This window comes from Oncorhynchus mykiss, chromosome 15 (genome assembly GCF_013265735.2).
Source record: "Oncorhynchus mykiss isolate Arlee chromosome 15, USDA_OmykA_1.1, whole genome shotgun sequence".
Lineage (NCBI taxonomy): Eukaryota > Metazoa > Chordata > Actinopteri > Salmoniformes > Salmonidae > Oncorhynchus > Oncorhynchus mykiss.
In genome coordinates, this window is record NC_048579.1 from 45127770 (window position 1) to 45152568 (window position 24799).

At 41.4% G+C, this 24799-nt stretch overlaps 1 protein-coding gene across 3 annotated transcripts in view; it reads left to right on the forward strand.

Annotated features, from left to right (window-relative positions):
* The window catches only part of LOC110490132 (transcription initiation factor TFIID subunit 6), a 61836-nt gene extending 37625 nt beyond the window's left edge, over positions 1 to 24211 (forward strand). The window contains exons 8-15 of one of the 3 annotated variants that reach the window (XM_021563325.2): positions 1236 to 1313; positions 18298 to 18399; positions 18647 to 18829; positions 18989 to 19063; positions 20760 to 20885; positions 21159 to 21332; positions 21549 to 21743; positions 23557 to 24210. In XM_021563325.2, coding sequence (XP_021419000.2) covers positions 1236 to 1313; positions 18298 to 18399; positions 18647 to 18829; positions 18989 to 19063; positions 20760 to 20885; positions 21159 to 21332; positions 21549 to 21743; positions 23557 to 23835 — 1212 coding nt within the window. In that variant the 3' untranslated portion in view covers positions 23836 to 24210. Of the gene's footprint in view, positions 1 to 1235; positions 1314 to 18297; positions 18400 to 18646; positions 18830 to 18988; positions 19064 to 20759; positions 20886 to 21158; positions 21333 to 21548; positions 21744 to 23556 lie in introns of all 3 variants that reach the window. The other 2 variants (XM_021563326.2, XM_036944437.1) reach the window with 2 other exon arrangements.
* The last annotated feature ends 588 nt before the right edge of the window (positions 24212 to 24799 follow it).

Consider the following 24799-nt stretch of genomic DNA (forward strand, 5'->3'; position numbering starts at 1 on the left):
ACAGACTGACCAGGTGAAAGCTATGCTACGTTATTGATGTCACCTGTTAAATCCATTTCAATCAGTGTGGATGAAGGGCAGGAGAGAGATTAAATAATTATTTTTAAGCCTTGAGAGAATTGAGACATGGATTGTATATGAGTGCCATTCAGAGGGTGAATGGGCAAGACAAAAGATTCACGTGCCTTTGAACGGGGTATGGTAGTAGGTGCCAGGTACACCGGTTTGAGTGTCAAACTGCAATCCTGCTGGGTTTTTCATGGTCAACAGTTTCCTGTGTGTCTCAAGAATAGTCCACCACCCAAAGGACATCCAGCCAACTTCACACAACTGTGAGAAGCGTTGGAGTCAAAATAGGCCAGCATCCCTGTGTAATGTTTTCAACACCTTGTAGTCCATCTCAGTATTAGGAAGGTGTTCCTAATGTTTTGTACTCTGTGTCCCTCATTTGCACTAGTGTTTCATTTATTTTAGCAGTTACCTGTTATGTACACTACCGTTCAAACGTTTGGGGTCACTTAGAAATGTCCTTGTTTTTGAAATAACATCAAATTGATCATAAATACAGTGTAGACATTGTTAATGTTGTAAATGGCAGATTTTTATTGGAATATCTACATAGGCGTACAGAGGCCCATTATCAGCAACCATCACTCCTGTGTTCCAATGGCACGTTGTGTTAGCTAATCCAAGTTTATAATTTTAAATCAGTTTTGCTGATTAAAGAAGCAATAAAACTGTCCGGTTTTAGACTAGTTGAGTATCTGGAGCATCAGCATTTGTGGGTTCGATTACGTGCTCAAAATGGCCAGAAACAAAGAACTTTCTTCTGAAACTCGTCAGTCTATTCTTGTTCTGAGAAATGAAGGCTATTCCATGCGAGAAATTGCCAAGAAACTGAAGATCTCGTACGACGCTGCGTACTACTCCTCTCCTAGGCAGAGTTGCAAAGAGAAAGTCTTATCTCAGACTGGCCAATAAAAAGAAAAGATTAAGATGGGCAAAAGAACACAGACACTGAACAGAGGAACTCTGCCTAGATGGCCAGCATCCCGGAGTCGCCTCTTCACTGTTGACGTTGAGACTGGTGTTTTGCGGGTACTATTTAATCAAGCTGCCAGTTGATTACAAACTAGACACTCTAACCCAAACTTTTGAACGGCAGTGTGTGTGCGTGTGTGGTTTTCGCATCATGTCATGTCTCTGACCCAGTATGTGTCTCTTCTCTCCTTCAGGAGGCCCTACAGAGTATCGCCACAGACCCCGGGCTCTACCAGATGCTTCCCAGATTCAGCACTTTTATTTCTGAAGGGGTGAGCTGTTTTTCCTGTCAATTACTCTCACCCAGGGCTCTAAAGTGCAACCAATTTGGTCGCATATGAAACAAAGTATTTAGCTGTGCAACCAGGAGTTTTATTTTGGGAACACTTTTGCGACTAGGAGAAAAATATCCCAGATAAAAATGGTTTTAATGATAAGGCCACTGTCGTGTCTTTGTCATCAATAAAGGTGAAGACTGTTATTATATCAAATCAATTCTTTGTAATTATTATTACGTGATTAACTTCTTAGCGCACCCATCCCGTTAGCGGGATAATTTTCGTCAGCAACCGCTGAACAGCGCCACAGTCAAATAATATTACTAAAAAATATTCATATTCATAAAATCACAAGTGCAAAACACAGCTTAGCCTTTTGTTAATCCACCTGTCGTCTCAGATTTAGAAATGTTGCTTTACAGCGAAAGCAATCCAAGCGTTTGTAAGTTTATCCATAGCATAACATAACATTATGTACATCAAGCAGCTAGGTCACGAAAAGCAATCAAAATAATCGTTTACCTTTGATCTTCGGATGTTTTCACTCACGTGACTCCCAGTTACACAACAAATGTTCCTTTTGTTCCATAAAGATTATTTTTATACCCAAAATACCTTTTTGTCACGTTATGTTCAGAAATCCACAGGAAAGAGCAGTCACGACAACGCAGACGAAAGTTCCAAATAATATCCATAATGTCCACAGAAACATGTCAAATGTTTTTTATAATCAACCCTCAGGCTGTTTTTAAAATATATATTCGATAATATATCAACCGGGTGTGTAGGTTTTTCAATAACACCGGGAGGAACAATGGCCGCTTTACTCTGTAGCGCAAAACTCACTCTGAGAGCCCCCACCTATCCACGCAATGTGATCTTTCACGCTCATTTTTTCAAAATAAAAGCCTGAAACTATGTCTAAAGACTGTTGACACCTTAGGGAAGCCATAGAAAAAGGAATCTGGTTGATATCCCTTTAAGTGGAGGATAGGCATGCATAGGAACAGAGAGGTTTCAAAATAAGAGGCACTTCCTGATTGGATTTTCCTCAGGTTTTCACCTGCAATATCAGTTCTGTTATACTCACAGACAATATTTTTACAGTTTTGGAAACTTTAGTGTTCTCTATCCTAATCTGACAATAATATGAATATTCTAGTTTATGGGGCTGAGAAATAGGCAGTTTCAAATGGGTACGTTTTTTAGCCAAAACTAAAATACTGCCCCCTACACGCAAAAGGTTAAACTAATCATGTAAATATAATTAACTAGGATGTCGGGGCACCACGGAAAATCTTCATATTACAAAGTTATAATTTTCCCGAATATAACTCTTCAGATATTTTAATATCTGATCAATTAGTCTTCTATTAATGAATTATTCTTTACCTCACATCAGTCTCATTCCAAACGGCCTAGAATTCTTGGTTATCTGCACGAACTCAGCATAACCTACAGTGTGGAGAACACGTATTTGATACACTGCCGATTTTGCAGGTTTTCCTACTTACAAAGCATGTAGAGGTCTGTCATTTTTATCATAGGTACACTTCAACTGTGAGGGACGGAATCTAAAACAAAAATCCAGAAAATCACATTGTATGATTTTTAAGTAATTAATTTGCATTTTATTGCATGACATAAGTTTTTGATACATCAGAAAAGCTGAACTTAATATTTGGCAATTACTGAGATCATACGTTTCCTGTAGTTCTTAACCAGGTTTGCACACACTGCATCAGGGATTTTCTATTGGGTTCAGGTCTGGAGACTGGCTAGTCCACTCCAGGACCTTGAGTTGCTTCTTACGGAGCCACTCCTTACACCTGGCTGTGTGTTTCGGGTAGTTGACATGCTGGAAGACCCAGCCACGACCCATCTTCAATGCTCTTACTGAGGGAAGGAGGTTTTGGCCAAGATCTTGCGATACATGGCTCCATCCATCCTGTCCCCTTTGCAGAAAATAATCTCCAAAGAATGATGTTTCCACCTCCATGCTTCATGGTTGGGATGGTGTTCTTGGGGTTGTACTCATCCTTCTTCTTCCTCCAAACACAGAGAGTGGAGTTTAGACCAAAAAGCTCTATTTTTGTCTCATCAGACCACATGACCTTCTCCCATTCCTGCTCTGGATCATCCAGATGGTCATTGGCAAACTTCAGATGGGCCTGGACATGTGCTGGCTTGAGCAGGGGGACCTTGCCTGCGCTGCAGGATTTTAATCCATGACGGCGTACTGTGTTACTAATGGTTTTATTTGAGACTGTGGTCCCAGCTCTCTTCAGGTCATTGACCAGGTCCTGTTGTGTAGTTCTGGGCTGATCCCTCACCTTCCTAATGATCATTGATGCCCCACGAGGTGAGATCTTGCATGGAGCCCCAGACCAAGGTAGATTGACCGTCATCTTGAACTTCTTCCATTTTCTAATAATTGCAGTTGTTGACTTCTCACCAAACTGCTTGCCTATTGTCCTGTAGCCCATCCCAGCCTTGTGTAGGTCTACAATTCTATCCCTGATGTCCTTACACAGCTCTCTGGTCTTGGCCATTGTAGAGAGGTTGGAGTCTGTTTGATTGAGCGTGTGGACAGGTGTCTTTTATACAGGTAACGAGTTCAAACGGGTACAGTTAATACAGGTAATGAGTGGAGAACAGGGGGGCTTCTTAAAGAAAAACTAACAGGTCTGTGAGAGCTGGAATTCTTACTGGTTGGTAGGTGATCAAATACTTATGTCATGCAATAAAATGCAAATTGATTACTTAAAAATCATACAATGTGATTTTCTGGATTTTTGTTTTAGATTCCGTCTCTCACAGTTGAAGTGTACCTACAGTGCCTTGCGAAAGTATTCGGCCCCCTTGAACTTTGCAACCTTTTGCCACATTTCAGGCTTCAAACATAAAAATATAAAACTGTATTTTTTTGTGAAGAATCAACAACAAGTGGGACACAATCATGAAGTGGAACGACATTTATTGGATATTTCAAACTTTTTTAACAAATCAAAAACTGAAAAATTGGGCGTGCAAAATTATTCAGCCCCTTTACTTTCAGTGCAGCAAACTCTCTCCAGAAGTTCAGTGAGGATCTCTGAATGATCCAATGTTGACCTAAATGACTAATGAGGATAAATACAATCCACCTGTGTGTAATCAAGTCTCCGTATAAATGCACCTGCACTGTGATAGTCTCAGAGGTCCGTTAAAAGTGCAGAGAGCATCATGAAGAACAAGGAACACACCAGGCAGGTCCGAGATACTGTTGTGAAGAAGTTTAAAGCCGGATTTGGATACAAAAAGATTTCCCAAGCTTTAAACATCCCAAGGAGCACTGTGCAAGCGATAATATTGAAATGGAAGGAGTATCAGACCACTGCAAATCTACCAAGACCTGGCCGTCCCTCTAAACTTTCAGCTCATACAAGGAGAAGACTGATCAGAGATGCAGCCAAGAGGCCCATGATCACTCTGGATGAACTGCAGAGATCTACAGCTGAGGTGGGAGACTCTGTCCATAGGACAACAATCAGTCGAATATTGCACAAATCTGGCCTTTATGGAAGAGTGGCAAGAAGAAAGCCATTTCTTAAAGATATCCATAAAAAGTGTTGTTTAAAGTTTGCCACAAGCCACCTGGGAGACACACCAAACATGTGGAAGAAGGTGCTCTGGTCAGATGAAACCAAAATTGAACTTTTTGGCAACAATGCAAAACGTTATGTTTGGCGTAAAAGCAACACAGCTGAACACACCATCCCCACTGTCAAACATGGTGGTGGCAGCATCATGGTTTGGGCTTGCTTTTCTTCAGCAGGGACAGGGAAGATGGTTAAAATTGATGGGAAGATGGATGGAGCCAAATACAGGACCATTCTGGAAGAAAACCTGATGGAGTCTGCAAAAGACCTGAGACTGGGACGGAGATTTGTCTTCCAACAAGACAATGATCCAAAACATAAAGCAAAATCTACAATGGAATGGTTCAAAAATAAACATATCCAGGTGTTAGAATGGCCAAGTCAAAGTCCAGACCTGAATCCAATCGAGAATCTGTGGAAAGAACTGAAAACTGCTGTCACATGCTCTCCATCCAACCTCACTGAGCTCGAGCTGTTTTGCAAGGAGGAATGGGAAAAAATGTCAGTCTCTCGATGTGCAAAACTGATAGAGACATACCCCAAGCGACTTACAGCTGTAATCGCAGCAAAAGGTGGCGCTACAAAGTATTAACTTAAGGGGGCTGAATAATTTTGTACGCCCAATTTTTCAGTTTTTGATTTGTTAAAAAGGTTTGAAATATCCAATAAATGTCGTTCCACTTCATGATTGTGTCCCACTTGTTGTTGATTCTTCACAAAAAAATACAGTTTTATATCTTTATGTTTGAAGCCTGAAATGTGGCAAAAGGTCGCAAAGTTCAAGGGGGCCGAATACTTTCGCAAGGCACTGTATGATAAAAATTACAGACCTCAACATGCTTTGTAAGTGGGAAAACCTGCAAAATCGGCAGTGTATCAAATACTTGTTCTCCCCACTGTATATAAATAGGCCCATGTGAACCCTGATATTGAGGGTGCGCCATGCGGCTGTGCCTTATGGAGAAAGGGGGTACGCCATGCGGCCGTGCCTAACGGGGAAAGGGGGCGATGGAGCCGGTCGGGCACAACTTAGGCGACATGGAGATGTGGGAATCCGAGCTCGGGCGAGAGCCAAAGCCACCCTCCTGGCCCTGAACCCCTTGCCGAGGGAAGGGAGAAGCGGAGGGCGTGGGCCCCCTACCCTACCTAGTCCTAAGAGAGTCATAGATACTCCCGCCGTTTACCCGTGCTTCATTGGTCTGTTTTGCTTGATGGCCCTCCAATCTGCACTTGTTAGATGTCCCTCCGACCTGCAACCGTTTTCTACAGTTATGTGTTCCCTTTCTTGTAGTGTATCTTATTTGGGCTTATAGATAGAGTCAATCCTTCATCAGTTGAACCGCAATATGTTGGCTAAAGTGATTTTAATTAATGAATTTGAACGTTTTTAATATTGTGATAGTGAAGAGCAAAATTCCTCTCAAGAGAATTAAACATTACAGTTACACCAACTAGTAGGCTAATCACACAATTGTACAAAATGGTAAGACAACTGGTGAAGAAAGTTACCCCTCTAAACACACATTTCTTTACCGGAATCTCTAAATGGAAATACTGGCAGATCCATAAAATGTCCTTTGACAGTAGTAGATCTATTTACATTTAGAGGATTCTAAATTAATATCTAAGGTGCTTTTATACAATTATAATGCAGGGTTTTAAAAAAAAATGTTTTAAAAGGTTTATGTTTAATAAGTAGTCTTGCTTGTCTCAGCAGCGCGAAACGGTGCTGAAATAGTTGACCACACGCGGGTAGTCTATTGCTTGTTGGGGGGGATTTTCACACGGTAGCCAGGCTATTAAACTAGTTGTTGGATAACAGATCAGAACTCCTTAACACGCGTTACTGTATGTGTTTCGATATTCTCTCGCTCTCACACACTTGCTGTCTTGACCTCTAAATGCTCTGCTATGAAAAGCCAACTGACATTTACACTGTACACTCCCTACACTCTAAAAAGAAAAGGTTCCTGGAGTATCCTATAGGGGATCTTCAAATTGAAACTGTTGTGGAACTCTTATAAGTTCTTCGATGAACCCTTGAAAAAGGTTATTCAAAGAACCCCTTATAATGGTTCCTTGAAGAACCTTTTGGGGTTCATTTTTTTTAACTCCCTGTCCACCATCCCTAAATAATAATAACAATATTGACAATTATTGATTTAAATAATTCATTGTTTATTTAGTGGCACCACAAATGTGAATTAATATTTACCAAACAATTTACCAAACAAAACACATTACACAATTGCACCATTTCTACAGAGATGTCAGACCATAATAAATAAAACATTTACTTTGTATAGTGCTTTTCATTACAATTTCCAGCAAGACTATTCAAGCAATCGACTCACTGATGGTTGAAGATGATGGCCGATCGGCAAAGGCCATCTGGAATCTGCTGGCATCACGGAACAACATCAACATCGCTCTAATCACAGTGAGAAGACAGTTGAAGGGACTTATGGAAAGGCTCTGTAAGACATATTTTATATAAACTCAGCAAAAAAAGAAACATCCTCTCACTGTCAAATGAGTTTATTTTCAGCAAATTTAACATGTGTAAATATTTGTATGAACATAACAAGATTCCACAACTGAAACATAAACTGAACAAGTTCCACAGACATGTGACTAACATATATTGAATACTGTGTCCCTGAACAAAGGGGGGGTCAAAATCAAAAGTAACAGTCTGTATCTGGTGTGGCCACCAGCTGCATTAAGTACTGCAATGTAGCTCCTCATGGACTGCACTAGATTTGCCAGTTCTTGCTGTGAGATGTTACCCCACTCTTCCACCAAGGCACCTGCAAGTTTCCAGACATTTCTGGGGGGAATGGCCCTAACCCTCACCCTCCGATCCAACAGGTCCCAGACGTGCTCAATGGGATTTAGATCCGGGCTCTTTGCTGGCCATGGCAGAACACTGACATTCCTGTCTTGCAGGAAATCACACATAGAACGAGCAGTATGGCTGTTGGCATTGTCATGCATTTCAGGATGAGCCTGCAGGAAGGGTACCACATGAGGGAGGAGGATGTCTTCCCTGTAACGCACAGCATTGAGATTGCCTGCAATGACAACAAGGTCAGTCCGATGATGCTGTGACAAACCGCCCCAGACCGTGACGGACCCTCCACCTACAAATAGACCCCGCTCCAGAGCACAGGCCTCGATGTAACGCTCATTCCTTCAACGATAAACGCTAATCCGACCATCACCCTTGGTGAAACAAAACCGCAACTTGTCAGTGAAGAGCACTTTTTGCCAGTCCTGTCTGGTCCGGCGACGGTGGGTTTGTGCCCATAGGCGACGTTGTTGCTGGTGATGTCTGGTGAGGACCTGCCTAACAACAGGCCTACAAGCCCTTAGTCCATCCTCTTTCAACCTATTGCGGATAGTTTGAGCACTGATGGAGGGATTGTGGGTTCCTGGTGTAACTCGGGCAGTTGTTGTTGCCATCCTGTACCTGTCCCGCAGGTGTGATGTTCGGATGTACCGATCCTGTGCAGGTGTTGTTACACGTGGTCTGCCACTGCGAGGACGATCAGCTGTCCGTCCTGTCTCCCTGTAGTGCTCTCTTAGGTGTCTCAGTACGGACATTGCAATTTATTGCCCTGGCCACATCTGCAGTCCTCATGCCTCCTTGCAGCATGCCTAAGGCACGTTCACACAGATGAGCAGGGACCCTGGGCATCTTTCTTTTGGTGTTTTTCAGAGTCAGTAGAAAGGCCTCTGTAGTGTCCTAAGTTTTCATAACTGTGACCTTAATTGCCTACTGTCTGTAAGCTGTTAGTGTCTTAACAACCATTCCACAGGTGCATGGTCATTAATTGTTTATGGTTCATTGAACAAGGATGGGAACCCTTTACAATGAAGATCTGTGAAGTTATTTGGATTTTTACAAATGATCTTTGAAAGACAGGATCCTGAAAAGGGGACTTCTTTTTTTGCTGAGTTTATATATTTATTTATTATTTAACCTTTATTTAACTAGGCAGGTCAGTTCAGAACAAATTCTTATTTACAATGACGGCCTACCCCTGCAAAACCCAAATGACACTGGGCCAATTGTGCGCTGCCCTGTGGGACTCCCAATCGCGTCCGGATGTGATACAGCCTGCAATCGAACCAGGGACTGTAGTGATGCCTCTTGCACCGAGATGTAGTGCCTTAGACCGCTGCGGCACGCGGGAACCATAACCAATATATTTATTTTTTCAGAACATTAACCATGTGTGTTCTGTTGTGTAGTTTCGACCCAATGATTCATCTGACAAACAAAGAACTTTGCGTCCTGCAGGCCGAGGCATGGATCAAAGCTGGCAAGAGTATTTTTATCATTATTTTATTAACGAAAGCATAAAGATGTTGATGAAAAGAAGCAACATTTGCCTCGGGATCCATCCCGGTTCAGTTTCAAGTCCTCTGGTGGTTACAGTCCTAACACACTGCCGCCCGGGTTTGCATTGCAAATGAGGACATAAACATGGTCAAGATGCCAGCAGAGTAAGTAGACCTTTTATGTTGTAAAATAAAAGTTAAATAAAATAAATTAATAAAAGACCTACAACACCTACGGTAGAACTACAGTATATCTAAAACTATATTTGTCATCTCTTCATGTAGGTCTCTTGATTTAAACCCAATCGAACTTGTTTGGCATCAACTGAAAACATAACTCCGTAATGATACAATTCTCCCCCTACCCTCCTTGGCAAGAGTCTTTTGTCCTGCTTATAGCCCATAATGGGTGGGCTATAATAATAATATAATAATGGGTGGGCTATTAATTAGCAATTTACCGTTCTCATTCTCTGACTGGAAACGTAGTTTGCAGAGTTCATGATCTCATTTTCAAGTCCTTGTTTAAAAAATAACTATTTTTGAGATTATTTTGTTTTCAAATAACCAAAAGTGAGAGGTTGTAATCTGAATAAAGGGATAAAGGCCATTATTGAACATGGGGTGAGACAATAGGACCTTTTTAATTTTGTCTGGCTAGCCATTCCAAATAAAATGGAATAGTTTTTCCTCATATCATTTAAACAGGTCGCTCTCCGCCTGACTCCACCAATACCGCCTGGCAATTAACCAAAAACACAGCATCTACAGTGGTATTCCATTTCCAGCGAGACTATTCAAGGCATCGACTCCCTGATGGTTGAAGATGATGAGCGCTCGGAAAAGGCAATCTGGAATCTTTTGTGTGACTAACACCTTTAGTGTGAAGGTCTAATGCTTTGATATTTAATAATTTCTGCCCTCCGAATTCATATAAATAGGCCCATGTGCATCTTCATCAGATGAACCGCAACATGTCAGCTAAAGTGATTTAATTCATGAATTCATAAAATCATGTGTGTGCAGAACAGAGGAACAGCAATTCTTACACTATTGTTCTAAATTAAATCACCTTCTTCATCCTCATCATTCAGTTCATCGAAATTCCAATTTGAAGTCGTGCACAATTATCAGTTTCTATTTGGTTTTTATCACCCATTCATTGTCAGGTCAGAGACACATTAGGCTTTGGAACCCAAAAGCATAATCAGTGATCTAACTCCCCCTTGTGGTGGTCTGGAGCAATGAAGCAGTGACACAGGGTACCGTACTAAACCACAAATTACACTCTAAATCCTGCTGCATAATCTCTACATTTTTTGTTGAGCAACCACTGTACATTAATGTGGATGCTACCTTGATTACAGATAGTCCTGAATGAGTCGAATGTAGAATGTAGAATGTAGAATAATAGTGAAGACATGATAGCATGTAGTAACCAAAAAAGCTTTAAACAAATCAAAATATATATTTATATTTAAGATTCTTCAAAGTAGCCACCCTTTGTGTTGATGACAGCTTTACACACACTTGGCATTCTCTCAACCAGCTTCACCTGGAATGCTTTCCCAGCGTTCTTGAAGGAGTACCCACATATGATTATCACTTGTTGGCTGCTTTTTCTTCACTCTGCAGTCCAACTCATCCCAAAACCATCTTAATTTGGTTGAGGTCGGGTGATTGTGGAGGCCAGGTCATCTGATGCAGCACTCCATCACTCTCCTTGGTCAAATAGCCCTTACACAACCTGGAGGTGTGTTTTGTGTCATTGTCCTGTTAAAAACAAATGATAGTCCCACTAAGCCCAAACCAGATGGAATGGTGTATCGCTGCAGAATGCTGTGGTAACCATGCTGGTTGTGTGCCTTGAATTCTAAATAAATCACAGACAGTGTCACCAGCAAAGCACCATCACACCACCTCCTCCATGCTTCACGGTGGGAACCACAGAGACACGGCGATTGGAACCAAAAATCTCAAATTTGGACTAATCAGATCAAAGGACAGATTTCCACCGTTCTAATGTTCATTGCTCGTGTTTCTTGTCCCAAGCAATTCTCTTCTTTCTGTTGGTGTCCTTTAGTAATAGTTTCTTTGCAGCAATTCGATCATAAAGGCCGGATTCTTATGAACAGTTGATGTTGAGGTGTGTCTGTTACTTGAATTCTGTGAAGTATTTATTTGGGCTGCAATGTCTGAGGCTGGTAACTCTAATGAACGTATCATCAGCAGAGGTAACTCTTGGTTTTCCTTTCCTGTGGCGGTTTTCATGAGAGAGTTTGATCATAGAGCTTGATGGTTTTTGCGACTGCACCTGAAATGTTCCGGATTGACTGACCTTCATGTCTTGAAGTAATGGACTGTCATTTCTTTTTACTTATTTGAGCTGTTCTTGCCATAATATGGACTTGGTATTTTACCAAATAGGGCTATCTTCTGTATACCACCCCTACCTTGTCACAACACAACTGATCGGCTCAAAGGCATTAAGAAGGAAAGAAATTCCACAAAATAACTTAGGCACACCTATTAATTGAAATTCATCCCAGATGATTACCGCATGAAGCTGGTTGAGAGAATGCCAAGAGTGTGCAAAGCTGTCAAGGAAAAATGTGGCTACTTTGAAGAAAAATATATTTTGATTTGTTTAACACTTTTTTTGGTTACTACATGATTCCATATGAGTTATTTCATAGTTTTGATGTCTTCACTATTTTTCTACAACGTAGAAATTAGTTTAAAAAAATATATATATAGAAAAACCCTGGAATGTGTAAAGTTGTGGCCAAAAGTTTTGAGAGTGACACAAATATTAATTTCCACAAAGTTTGCTGCTTCAGTGTCTAGATATTTTTGTCAGATGTTAATATGGAATACTGAAGTATGATTATAAGCATTTCATAAGTGTCAAAGGCTTTTATTGACAATTACATGAAGCTGATGCAAAAAGTCAGTATTTGCAGTGTTGACCCATCTTTTTCAAGACCTCTGCAATCTGCCCTGGCATGCTGTCAATTAACTTCTGGGCCACATTCTGACAGATGGCAGCCCATTCTTGCATAATCAATGCTTGGAGTTTGTCCGAATTTGTGGGTTTTTGTTTGTCCACCCACCTCTTGAGGATTGACCACAAGTTCTCAATGGGATTAAGGTCTGGGGCGATTCCTGGCCATGGACCCAAAATATCGATGTTTTGTTCCCCGAGCCACTTAGTTATCACTTTTGCCTTATGGTAAGGTGCTCCATCATGCTGGAAAAGGCATTGTTCGTCACCAAACTGTTCCTGAATGGTTGGGAGAAGTTGCTCTCAGAGGATGTGTTGGTACCATTCTTCATTCATGGCTTTGTTCTTAGGCAAAATTGTGAGTGAGCCCCGACTCCCTTGGCTGAGAAGCAACTCCACACACGAATGGTCTCAGGATGCTTTACTGTTGGCATGACACAGGACTGATGGTAGCGCTCACCTTGTCTTCTCCAGACAAGCTTTTTTTCCGGATGCCCCAAACAATCGGAAAGGGGATTCATCAGAGAAAATGACTTTACCCCAGTCCTCAGCAGTCCAATCCAAGTACCTTTTGCAGAATATCAGTCTGTCCCTGATGTTTTACCTGGAGAGAAGTTGCTTCTTTGCTGCCCTTCTTGACACCAGGCCATCCTCCAAAGGTCTTCGCCTCACTGTGCGTGCAGATGCAGTCACACCTGCCTGCTGCCATTCCTGAGCAAGCTATGGTGGTGCCCTGATCCCGCAGCTGAATCAACTTTAGGAGATGGTCCTGGCGCTTGCTGGACTTTCTTGGGCGCCCTGAAGCCTTCTTCACAACAATTGAACCGCTCTCCTTGAAGTTCTTGACGATGCGATAAATGTTTGATTTAGGTGCAATCTTACTGGCAGCAATATCTTTGCCTGTGAAGCCCTTTTTGTGCAAAGCAATGATGACGACACGTGTTTCCTTGCAGATAACCATGTTTGACAGAGGAAGAACAATGATTCCAAGCAACACCCTCATTTGAAGCTTCCAGTCTGTTATTCGAACTCAATCAGCATGACAGAGTGATCTCCAGCCTTGTCCTCGTCAACACTCACACCTGTGTTTACAAGAGAATCCCTGACATGTCAGCTGGTCATTTTGTGGCAGGGCTGAAATGCCGTCAAAATGTTTTTTGGGTATTCAGTTCATTTGCATGGCAAAGAGGGACTTTGCAATTCATCTGATCACTATTCATAGCATTCTGTTGTGTATGCAAATTGACGTCATACAAACTGAGGCAGCAGACTTTGTGAAAATGAATATTTGTGTAATTCTCAACTTTTGGCCACGACTGTAGGTGTCAACTTTTGACTGGCACTGTACTTTTTTAAAAGCAAGCATAATATCGACACTGGGATGCTGCTCTTGGATCACATGTCCTGTCGTAGAGTAAGGCACCCACCCAAAGTAGAATACCTCTTAGGCAACTGTATGAAACATGATCAACCCTCAGTCTGGAGACCTACTGGGTGCGCAAGCTTTTGCTCAAGTAATGCTCAACACATCAGAGACACTTTATCAAGATCCGGTGAGCAGCTCATTTCTAAAATGTGACCCGTTTCAGGAAACTAGGCGTATGTCGCAAGTCACAACATTTTTTTTATGTTTTGCGTATTAAAACTTAACAAAAATCTCCAGTATGCAAGTATCTATTTCAATAGAACATCACTGCAACAACTGTTTCAGATCACTCTCCTCTAAGTGTACCAGAGTGCAGAATAACTGATGAATATGCGAATGCTCAGTACCGGTTGAATATGGCCGCTGTCAGTAAAATTCGGCAAAATAGCATAATTAAATTGTTGCCAGGAGCACAGTTAGTCACCAACGCTCTGGATAACATGAAAACAGCCTAACTAGCTCTGTTAGGGCTCTGTTAGGGCGAGTAAAATGGTCAGAGTTTGGGTGGGGGCTAAAGCTTAAGATGCTTCTTTGCACACGCATTGCACACGGTCAGTGTGAACCAGAGTGACTTGACACAAAAACAGTGGGCCAAGCAAGCTGTACATACAAAACAGAAATGACACAGGACGTCTTATTTAATGAAAGGGGTTGCAGTTTGCCGTGAAGCTTTCATCCATGTATACGGACGGGTAAGAGTCTAGTTACAGTTTGATATTATACATTTCTAATTTTGTCAAAGTTGTTTTCATTGCAAGTTAAAGCTTGCTGTTACCTAGCTAGTTGAAGTTCGATGGCTGGCTTGCTAGCTAACAGTGAACCTATTTGGCTAGCTATGAAAATCGGTTTGTATTGCTATTACTCTATGGTTTGGGATGATAGTTCAATGTTTAGCTAGCTAACATTAACATTACATGTCTACTGTTAAAGAAAAGACCCCAAGTTAAAGCTTGCTGTTAGCTAGCTAATGTTAGCTGAGGTTAGATAGCTGGCTTGCTAGCTAACATTAACATGCGTGTATGAACTGTGTGTAATGTTAGTGATGTTGGACTGGAGGGTGATACGGTGCTGGTGGAAAGCTATGACTGGCAACGACATCTGACTCTGTACTTTTTGAGAAGATCAGGGAGTTTTGCGATGAAGAGGCTATGGACATCACATGCCCTGCACCAAAGTCAAGGGCAGGACAGAAACAGGCTCTCCGAAAAGGCCTAAAACATTCCCTTGTTCATGCGTGGTTCTGACGGACCAGTCATCAGCACTATCTGCAGTGCCTCTATTCAAATGACTCTCTCCTAACATGCACACCATACGTTGCTGCTACTATTTTTCTTTTTTATCCTGCTGCTCAGCCACTTTTCCCCTGATTGTATGCATATAACTACCTCATCTATCACTGATATTGATAATGTTCTTGTACATACTGTATAATGTTATTTATATTGACACTTTCTATTTCTGATATTGCTACTATGCAAGTAACCATTTGACTGTACCGTTTACAGCTTCTGCAGAGACCCATCCACTTAGCAAGACATTGATATATACAATTAATATTGATATGTGTGGTCGTAACATAGTTTTGTGACATACCACAATATCAAGTGTCCACCACATAAATATATGGCGCATGCATCTGTTTATGTACTGTACATGAGCACCTCACTGAGGTTTAAACTCAGGTTGCATGGCCTTAACTTATGTATGGAATACTATGTGATAAGTGTGTGTGTAACAGTATATAAAGTATGCTAATGTACAGGGGGGGAAGGCATTTGGGCAGTGGTCAAAAATACTTCAGTAAAAATACTTTATAGTACTAGTTAAGTATTTTTGGGGGGGTATCTGTACATTACTATTTATGGTTTTGGCAACTTTTACTTCACTACATTCTGAATTAAAATGATGTACTTTTTACTCCATACATTTTCCCTGACACCCAAAAGTACATCCCTGGTCATCCGTACTGCATTTGATCTGGCAGACTCACTAAGCACAAATGCTTTGTTTGTAAATTATGTCTGAGTGTTGGAGTGTGCCCCTGGCTATCCGTCAATGAAAAAAAAATATATTTTTACTTTTGATACTTAAGTAGATTTTAGCAATTCCAATTGTTTTAAACAAAATACTTTTGCTCTAGTAGTATTTTACTGGGTGACTTTTACTTTTACTCCAGTAATTTTTCTAGTAAGGTATCTTTTACTTCTTTTACTTTACTTTTACTCAAGCATGACAATTTAGTACTTTTTCCACCACTGGATGTGGCTGGGGGTCATAGCATTTATTTCACATGACCCATCAATTTAGTGTGTCTGTGTAAGCGTCATCTAATATTTATCAAATATTTATGTCGGGACACTTGCTGTTTACCTGACATTTTTCCTTATTGTAGGCTCACTGTTTAGCACATGACCTCATGTGAATCCTTAAAGAGATGGGTGGGGCTGTTTCTGTTTACCTGGAATTGTTCCTTATTGTAGGCTACTACTTTTACTCATTTAGTCTTAATCTTTACTACACTACTCACTGTTTAGCACATGACCTCACATGTGACTCCTTGAAGAGATGGGTGGTGCTGGCTTAAGAGTGTGTGAACAATGCTGAATGGGTGTAGACAAAGGAGAGCTCTCCCGTAGGTACCAAAACATTCAAAGGCCCTTTTCTCAAAAGTGAGTTTACAAGTTTATCAACTTCCAAAGCAGAAAGACTGAATTCAGTGAGTCACAAATGTGGTTTGTTAGAGGGGGACAGAAATGAAAGCCTGCACACCCATTAGATCTCACGAGGGATGGTTGACCACCCTTGATGTAAAACACTGCAACATTACAAACAAATACGTTTTATGCCTTTAGAAATAATTCACTTATTCAATATGTCAAATGGCTATGGTAGGCTACAAGTCACTTTATTCAGCTGAAGCATGCCCACACATGTTGTTCATGAAAATGTACCTTTTCTAGTTTAGTCATATTTATCTTAGCTACCTTATAGGTGTTTACTTTGCAGGCTGATAAGCATCTATTGAGTTGCAATATCCCCTACATTGGATGCCCAAATCAACTGTAAGTATCTACAAAACAAGTTTTGAAGCCACATAATCCAAAAGAAAGGCTACCTCTAATCTTTTTTACTAAAATGAATGTTCACGATTCACTTATTTTGATTCACATGATTCGATACAACACAATTGAACCGAATACCAACTAATGCAATGGCAAAGTTAATAGTTTGTTTCGTTGAAAATAATAGTTTAATTATATGAATCGTTTGAAAAAAGTAAATCAACTTTATGGCCTTGTTTGCGAGTGTCGGTGATGTATTTTTTGGGACATGAGATGACAAACAGTAATAGCCTACATGCTAATAATAGCTCAACAGTTAACTAGAGGGTAAAATATATGTTTGAATCTATCATACCCCCCCAGAAAAAAATGCTAACCTCCCCTGTTATTGTAATGGGGATATAAAATGCTATCCTCCCCTGTTATTGTAATGGTGAGAGGTTAGCATGTCTTGCGGGTATGATATAAAATGCTAACCTCCCCTGTTATTGTAATGGTGAGAGGTCAGCATGTCTTGGGGGTATGCTAACCTCCCTTGTTATTGTAATGGTGAGAGGTTAGCATGTCTTGGGGGTATGATATAAAATGCGAACCTCCCCTGTTATTGTAATGGTGAGAGGTCAGCATGTCTTGGAGGTATGCTAATCTCCCCTGTTATTGTAATGGGGATATATAATGCTAACCTCCCCTGTTATTGTAATGGTGAGAGGTTAGCATGTCTTGGGGGTATGATATTTGTGCGTTTAACTTTCTCACTCGTCATTATTCAGGATTCATTCAGCGGTATCCGTAATAATGGTAGCATCCACATTAATGCAGAAGTGTTTAGAAACATATTATATTCTTATTTACGATAAAGGTGACTTCAAAATGACACTTAAATGCCATTAATTTCTATTGGGCACAAAGTAATCTGAAACGCAACCAAAACAAACAGCAAATGCAGCCAACAAGTTTGTAGTCACAAGCTTGATATATTCATTGCGTGCTAGGAATATTGGACCAAATACTAAACTTTTGACTACATCAAATCACATTTTATTGATCACATACACGTGTTTAGCAGATGTTATTGCGGGTGTAGCGAAAGGTTTGTAAGTTAATTTGTCACAATACTTTTGGTCCCCTAAAATTGGGGGACTATGTGCAACAGTGCTGTAATTTCTAAACGGTTCTCTACATTGTGTAAAAGCACAATTTTCCGATTGGGATGCATTACATGAAAATTGTACACTGTCTCTTTAAAAATGTCAGGTTTGTGATGATAAAATGCAAGAGATCTGTCATTCATTGCTATGATCATTATTGATGCAATCCCCTCTGGATTTACTGTACTTTTTAAGGATGTGGCCAAATCTATGCCCGCTTCTTTACCATCTCTTGATCCAGCTGACAAGATATGTTTCTCTCTTACTGTTTTTAACAACAATTAGTTAAATATGATGTTTCAGTCCCTTATGTCATAAAAAATATTTCTGGAATGGCCTTTCTTCTCCAGGTCCGTGTGAACGTGGTGCAGAACAACCTGGCCCTGCTCATCTACCTGATGAGGATGGTTAAGGCCCTCATGGACAACCCCACTCTCTACCTAGAGAAATATGTAAGAGCCGCCATGATTCCGATTCTGTCAAATTCTAACACAGCTAAAAATCATACAAAGTCAACTGAAAATTAAATCGAAACGCATTAAACCGAACTATGACGCAGATCAATATTACACACAAACTGAAAACCAAATCTTAATATAATCATAACAAACTTTATAGAGTATTTCAATACAGACAGTCCTCAACTCAGTGCTGATCACATGAATGTGTCCCTCTCTTGGTTTCCTGGTGATGGTCTAGCTGCATGAGTTGATCCCAGCGGTGGTGACGTGTATAGTGAGTAAGCAGCTGTGTTTGCGGCCTGACGTGGACAACCACTGGGCTCTGAGGGACTTCGCTGCCCGTCTGATGGCCCAGAGCTGTAAGACCTTCAGCACCACCACCAACAACATCCAGTCGCGCATCACTAAGACCTTCACCAAGGTATGTGGAGATGCATCCGATTTATCAGGGTGTGTGTGTGTGACTTTTGTAAAAAAATAAATGAACACCATTTCATTAAACATATAATACTGGGATTGAGACAATAAGTGGTGGTATTATTATTAGCCATGAACATCACCTTCCATCTATTTCTCTCAGAGCTGGTTGGATGACAAGACTCAGTGGACGACACGCTACGGCTGTATCGCTGGACTGTCTGAACTAGGACCTGACGTGAGTTGTGCATTTGTCTCTTGCACACTTGAAGAAATGTTCTCTCCCTATAGTATTTTCTCTCTCTTCAATTCAAAGTGCCTTATTGGCATGGGAAACATACAAAAGTATGTGGACACCCTTTCAAATTACTGGATTTGTCTATTTCAGCCAAACCCGTTGCTGACCGGTGTATAAAATCGAGCACACAGCCATGCGATCTCCAAAGACAGACATTGGCAGTTGAATGGCATTACTAAAGAGCTCAGTGACTTTCAAAGTGGCACCGTCATAGGATGCCACCTTTCCAACAAGTCAGTTCGTAAAAATTCTGCCCTTCTAGAGCTATCCCGGGCCAACTCTAGGAGAAGCAATGGCTCAGTCGCAAAGTGATAGGCCACACAAGCTCACAGAACGGGCCCATCGAGTGCTGAAGCGCGTAACACAATAAAATTGTCTGTCCTCGGTTGCAACACTCACTTCCGAGTTCCAAACTACCCCTGGAAGCAACGTCAGCACAAGAACTGTTAGTCAGGAGCTTCCTGAAATGGGTTTCCATGGCCAAGCAGCCACACACAAGCCTAAGATCACCATGCGCAATGCCAAGCGTCGGCTGGAGTGGTGTAAAGCCGCCATTGGACAGTAAACATTACAAATGTCATATTGTGGCTACATACACTGTTGTAGCGATGTGCAAATAGTTCAAGTAAATAAATAAACATGTTCTTCACTGGTTGCCCTTTTCTTGTCGCAACAGGTCACAAATCTTGCTGCTGTGGTATTTTTTTATTTCACCTTTATTTAACTAGGCAAGTCAGTTAACAAATTCTTATTTACAATGACGGCCGAGGAACAGTGGGTTAACTGCTTTGTTCAGGGGCAGAACAACCGATTTTTACCTTGCTAGATCGAATCCCGAGCTGACAACCTTTCGGTTACTTTCGGAGCTGACAACCTTTCGGTCTGCCTACGGCGGCTTTTCTCAATAGCAAGGCTATGCTCACTGAGTCTGTACATAGTCAAAGCTTTCCTTAAGTTTGGGTCAGTCACAGTGGTCAGGTGTCTTGCCAATGTGTACTCTCTATTTAGAAACAAATAGCATTCCAGTTTGCTCTGTTTTTTGGTCAATTCTTTCCAATGTGTCAAGTAATTCTCTTTTTGTTTTCTCATGATTTAGCTAGGTCTAATTGTGTTGCTGTCCTGGGGCTTTGGGGTCTGTTTGAGTTTGAACAGAGCCGCAGGACCAGCTTGCTTAGGGGACTCTTCTCTGGGTTCATCTCTGTAGGTGATGGCTTTGTTATGTAAGGTTTGGGAATCGCTTCCTTTTAGGTGGTCATAGAATTTAACTGCTCTTTTCTGGATTTTGATAATTAGCAGGTATCAGCCTAATTCTGCTCTGCATGCATTATTTGGTGTTTTACATTGTACACATAGGATATTTTTACAGAATTCTGCATGCAAAGTCTCAATTTGGTGTTTGTCCCATTCTGTGAATTCTGGTTGGTGAGCGGATCCCAGACCTCACAACCATAAAAGGCAATGGGTTCTACAACTGATTCAAGTATTTTTAGCCAGATCCTAATCAGTTATATAACCCATTGCCCTTTATGGTTGTAAGGTCTGGGATCCGCTCACCAACCAAGAATTCACAAAATGGTATGTTGAATTTTATGTTCCCCTCTCTTTCTATCTACCTCCCTCTTCTCACTCTCTTCAGGTGATCAAGACGTTGATCCTGCCCAGGCTCACTGTAGAAGGAGCTCGTATCAAAGCTGTGTCTGATGGACCTGTTGTCTCCAACATTGATAAGATAGGAGCAGACCACGTCCAAAGCCTTCTACTGGTGAGGAGCCAAACTTATTGTTCTGCTCATTATTGTTAACTCAAATTGTAATACTCAATGAACCTGATTGTTAACACAACATAAGACCATAGACAACACACAGTATTATAGACACCTCTTCATTACAGTACATTTAGGCCAGTTTCCTAGACACAGAGGAAACCTAGTTCTGGACATGCTTTTTAATCTGTGTCCAGGAAACTGTCCTTTAAAGTCACATACCCATCTGTGAGAGATACAGAGATACTTGACTAATATCCTCTTCTCTCTCAGAAACACTGTGCCAGCGTCATCGCTAAAGCTCGTCCCCTGCCTGACAACGTGGAGCAGTACCGGGCTGACTACGGTTACTTGGGGCCCATGCTGTGTTCTCATGTGGTCAAGGCCAGGGCCCAGGCAGCACTACAGGCCCAGCAGGTCAACAGAACCACACTCACCATCACACAGGTAGGGCACATGGATGTCAACATCTATTGACCCGGCTTAGTGTTAGGTAAACATCACATTTTATGTAAATGTCAGTGTAAAAAATATGTAAATTCAAATTCCAATTATCTTCATTGAAAAACAAAGTGACTGACAATATCAGCAACTTCATCCTGTTAGTGTAAAGTAACGTAACAAAACCCAATCTGAAGTTCTACTGGTTCTGTTTCTGTGTAGCAGCCTCGGCCCACCCTAACAGTGTCTCAGAGCGGAATAGGAGGGTCAGGGGGGTCCCGTACCCCCAGCATCATCAAGGTACCCAGCTCCCTCACCCTCATGTCCACCCGACCAGGCACCCCAACACAGCCATCGCCCCCAGCAACCAAGTACATCGTCATGGCAACCAGCTCAGGATCATCTTCCACCCAGCAGGTACTGTGGACGGCAGTTTTGTTGTTTTTGTTTTCTTTGAAATAGTAACAAAGACTATTGTATTTAAGAGCATAAATAGTATTCACTCTGTCCTCCTAGATTCACCAGATATAGTACCAGTCAAAAGTTTGGAAACACCTACTCATTCAAGGCTTTTTATTTTTACTATTTTCTACATTGTAGAATAATAGTGAAGACATCAAACCTAACACATATGGAATCATGTAGTAACCAAAAAAGTGTTAAACAAATCAACGTATTTTATATTTGAGATTCTTCAAAGTAGCCACCCTTTGCCTTGATGACAGGTTTGCACACTAATGGCATTCTCTCAACCAGCTTCATGAGGTAGTCACTTGGAATGCATTTCAATTAACAGGTGTGCTTTGTTAAGTTCATTTATTTTCTTCTTATTGAGTTTGAGCTAATCAATTGTGTTATGACAAGGTAGGGGTGGTATACAGAAGATAGCCCTATTTGGTAAAAGACCAAGTCCATATTATGGCAAGAACAACTCAAATAAACAAAGAGAAATTACAGTCCGTCATTACTATAAAACATGAAGGTCAGTCAATCCGTAACATTTCAAGAACTTTGTTCAAGTGCAGTCGCAAATAGTGCAGTCGATATGATGAAACTGGCTCTCATGAGGACCGCCACAGGAAAGGGAGACCCAGAGTTACCTCTGCTGCAGAGGATAAGTTCATTAGAGTTACCAGCATCAGAAATTGCAGCCCAAATAAATGCTTAACAGAGTTCAAGTAACAGACACATCTCAACATCAACTGTTCAGAGGAGACTGTGAATCAGGCCATTATGGTCGAATTGCTGCAAAGAAACCACAACTAAAGGACACCAATGATAAGAAGAGACTTGCTTGGGCCAAGAAACACAAGCTATGGAAAATTAGACCGGTGGAAATCTGTCCTTTGGTCTGATGAGTCCAAATTTGAGGTTTTTGGTTCCAACTGCGGTGTCTTTGTGAGATGCGGAGCAGGGGAACGGTCTTATCTCAGCATGTGTTGTTCCCACCGTGAAGCATGTCAGGAGGAGGTGTGATGGTGCTTTGCTGGTGACACTGTCAGTGATTTATTTAGACTTCAAGGCACACTTAAACCAGCATGGCTACCACAATATTCTGCAGCGATACACCATCCCATCTGGTTTGCGTTTAGTGGGACTATTTTTTTATTTTTCAACAGGACAATGACCCAACACACCTCCAGGCTGTGTAAGGGCTATTTGACCAAGAATGAGAGTGATGGAGTGCTGCATTAGATGACCTGGCCTACACATCACTCAACCAAATTGAGATGGTTTGGGATGAGTTGGACCGCAGAGTGAAGGAAAAGCAGCCAACAAGTGCTCAGCATATGTGGGAAGTCCTTCAAGACTGTTGGAAAAGCATTTCAGGTGACTACCTCATGAAGCTGTTTGAGAGAATACAAAGCTGTCATCAAGGGAAGGGTGGCTACTTTGAAGAATCTAAAATCTATTTTGATTTGTTTAACACTTTTTTGGTTACTACATGATTCCATGCTATTTCATAGTTTTGATGTGTTCACTATTATTCTACAATGTAGAAAATATATATTTTTTTAAATAAAAAAATCCTGGAATGAGAAGTTGTGCCCAAAACATTTGACTGATGCTGTATAAGTTGTGGTCGTAAATAAACATTTAATATACAGTCATTGATATCCCATAAATTCACCTTTTAATCAACATTTAAGTTTCTCTAAAAAAAAATCATTATCTAGATGCCCTAGTAGTGGTGATGTGAAATGTAATATTCCCCTCTCCTTTACTTTAGGTGATCACTCGGACTTCCTCCTCAGTGACCAGTACGGTCGCCAGCGCTACCTCCACGCTGCAGCCTCTGGTCAAGCTGGAGTCCGGAGGGTCCGGCGGCCTGGGGGGGTCGCGACCCCTCCAGAAGTACATTGTGGTGTCCCTCCCCTCGTCCTCCTCTCTGGAAAGTAAGAGTGGGGTGCTCCCTCCCTCTTCTTCCGCCTCCCCCATCTTGCTGGAAGCCAGGATAAAGGTGGATTGCTCAGACTCCCCCGGCGCCAGCACACAGTCCCCGCACTGAGACTCTGGACAATTCCCTTTATAGTGCACTACTGTTGACCAGGGCCCATAGGGCTCTGGTAAAAAGTAGTGTGCTATATAAGGAATAGGGTGCCATTTGACACTGGCTTGTAATTGGCTGAGTGGGGTGAGACAGCCATCTGATTGGCTGATAACAGAGACTAGGTGCCTGGGAGCGAGGACTTTTGGTGCAGGTGTGGAAACCAGCTTCTGGATTAGCAAAGGAATTGTCAGAAATCGGGGGATGTGGCAAGAAAAAGTATGTGAACCCTTTGGAAATACCTGGATTTCTGCATAAATTGGTCACAAAATTTGATCTGATCTTCATCTAGGTCACAACAATAGACAAACATGTAACACACAAACAATTATGCGTTTTCATGTATTTATTGAACACACCATGTAAACATTCACAGACCAGCGTGTAAAAAGTATGTGAACCCTTGGATTTAATAACCGGTTGACCCTCCTTTGGCAACAATAACCTCAACCAAAGATTTTCTATAGTTGCTGATCAGACCAGCACAACGGTCAGGAGGAATTTTGGACCATTCCTCTTTACAAAACTGTTTCAGTTCAGCAATATTCTTGGGATGTCTGGTGTGAACTGCTCTCTTGAGGTCATGCCACAGCATCTAAATCAGGTTGAGGTCAGGACAATGACTGGGCCACTGTTGAAGCCATTCTGTTGTTGATTTACTTCTGTGTTTTGGGTCGTTGTCCTGTTACATCACCCAACTTCTGCAGAGCTTCAGTTGGCGGATAGATATCAAGACATTTTGCAGAAGAATGTTAGGCTGAACTTGGGAATTCATTTTTCCGTCGATGATAGCAAGCTGTCCAGGCCCTGAGGCAGCAAAGCAGCTCCAAACCATGATGCTCCCTCCACCATACTTTACAGTTGGGATGAGGTTTTTATAATGGTGTGTTTTGCCTTTTTTTCTCCATACATAGTGTTGTGTGTT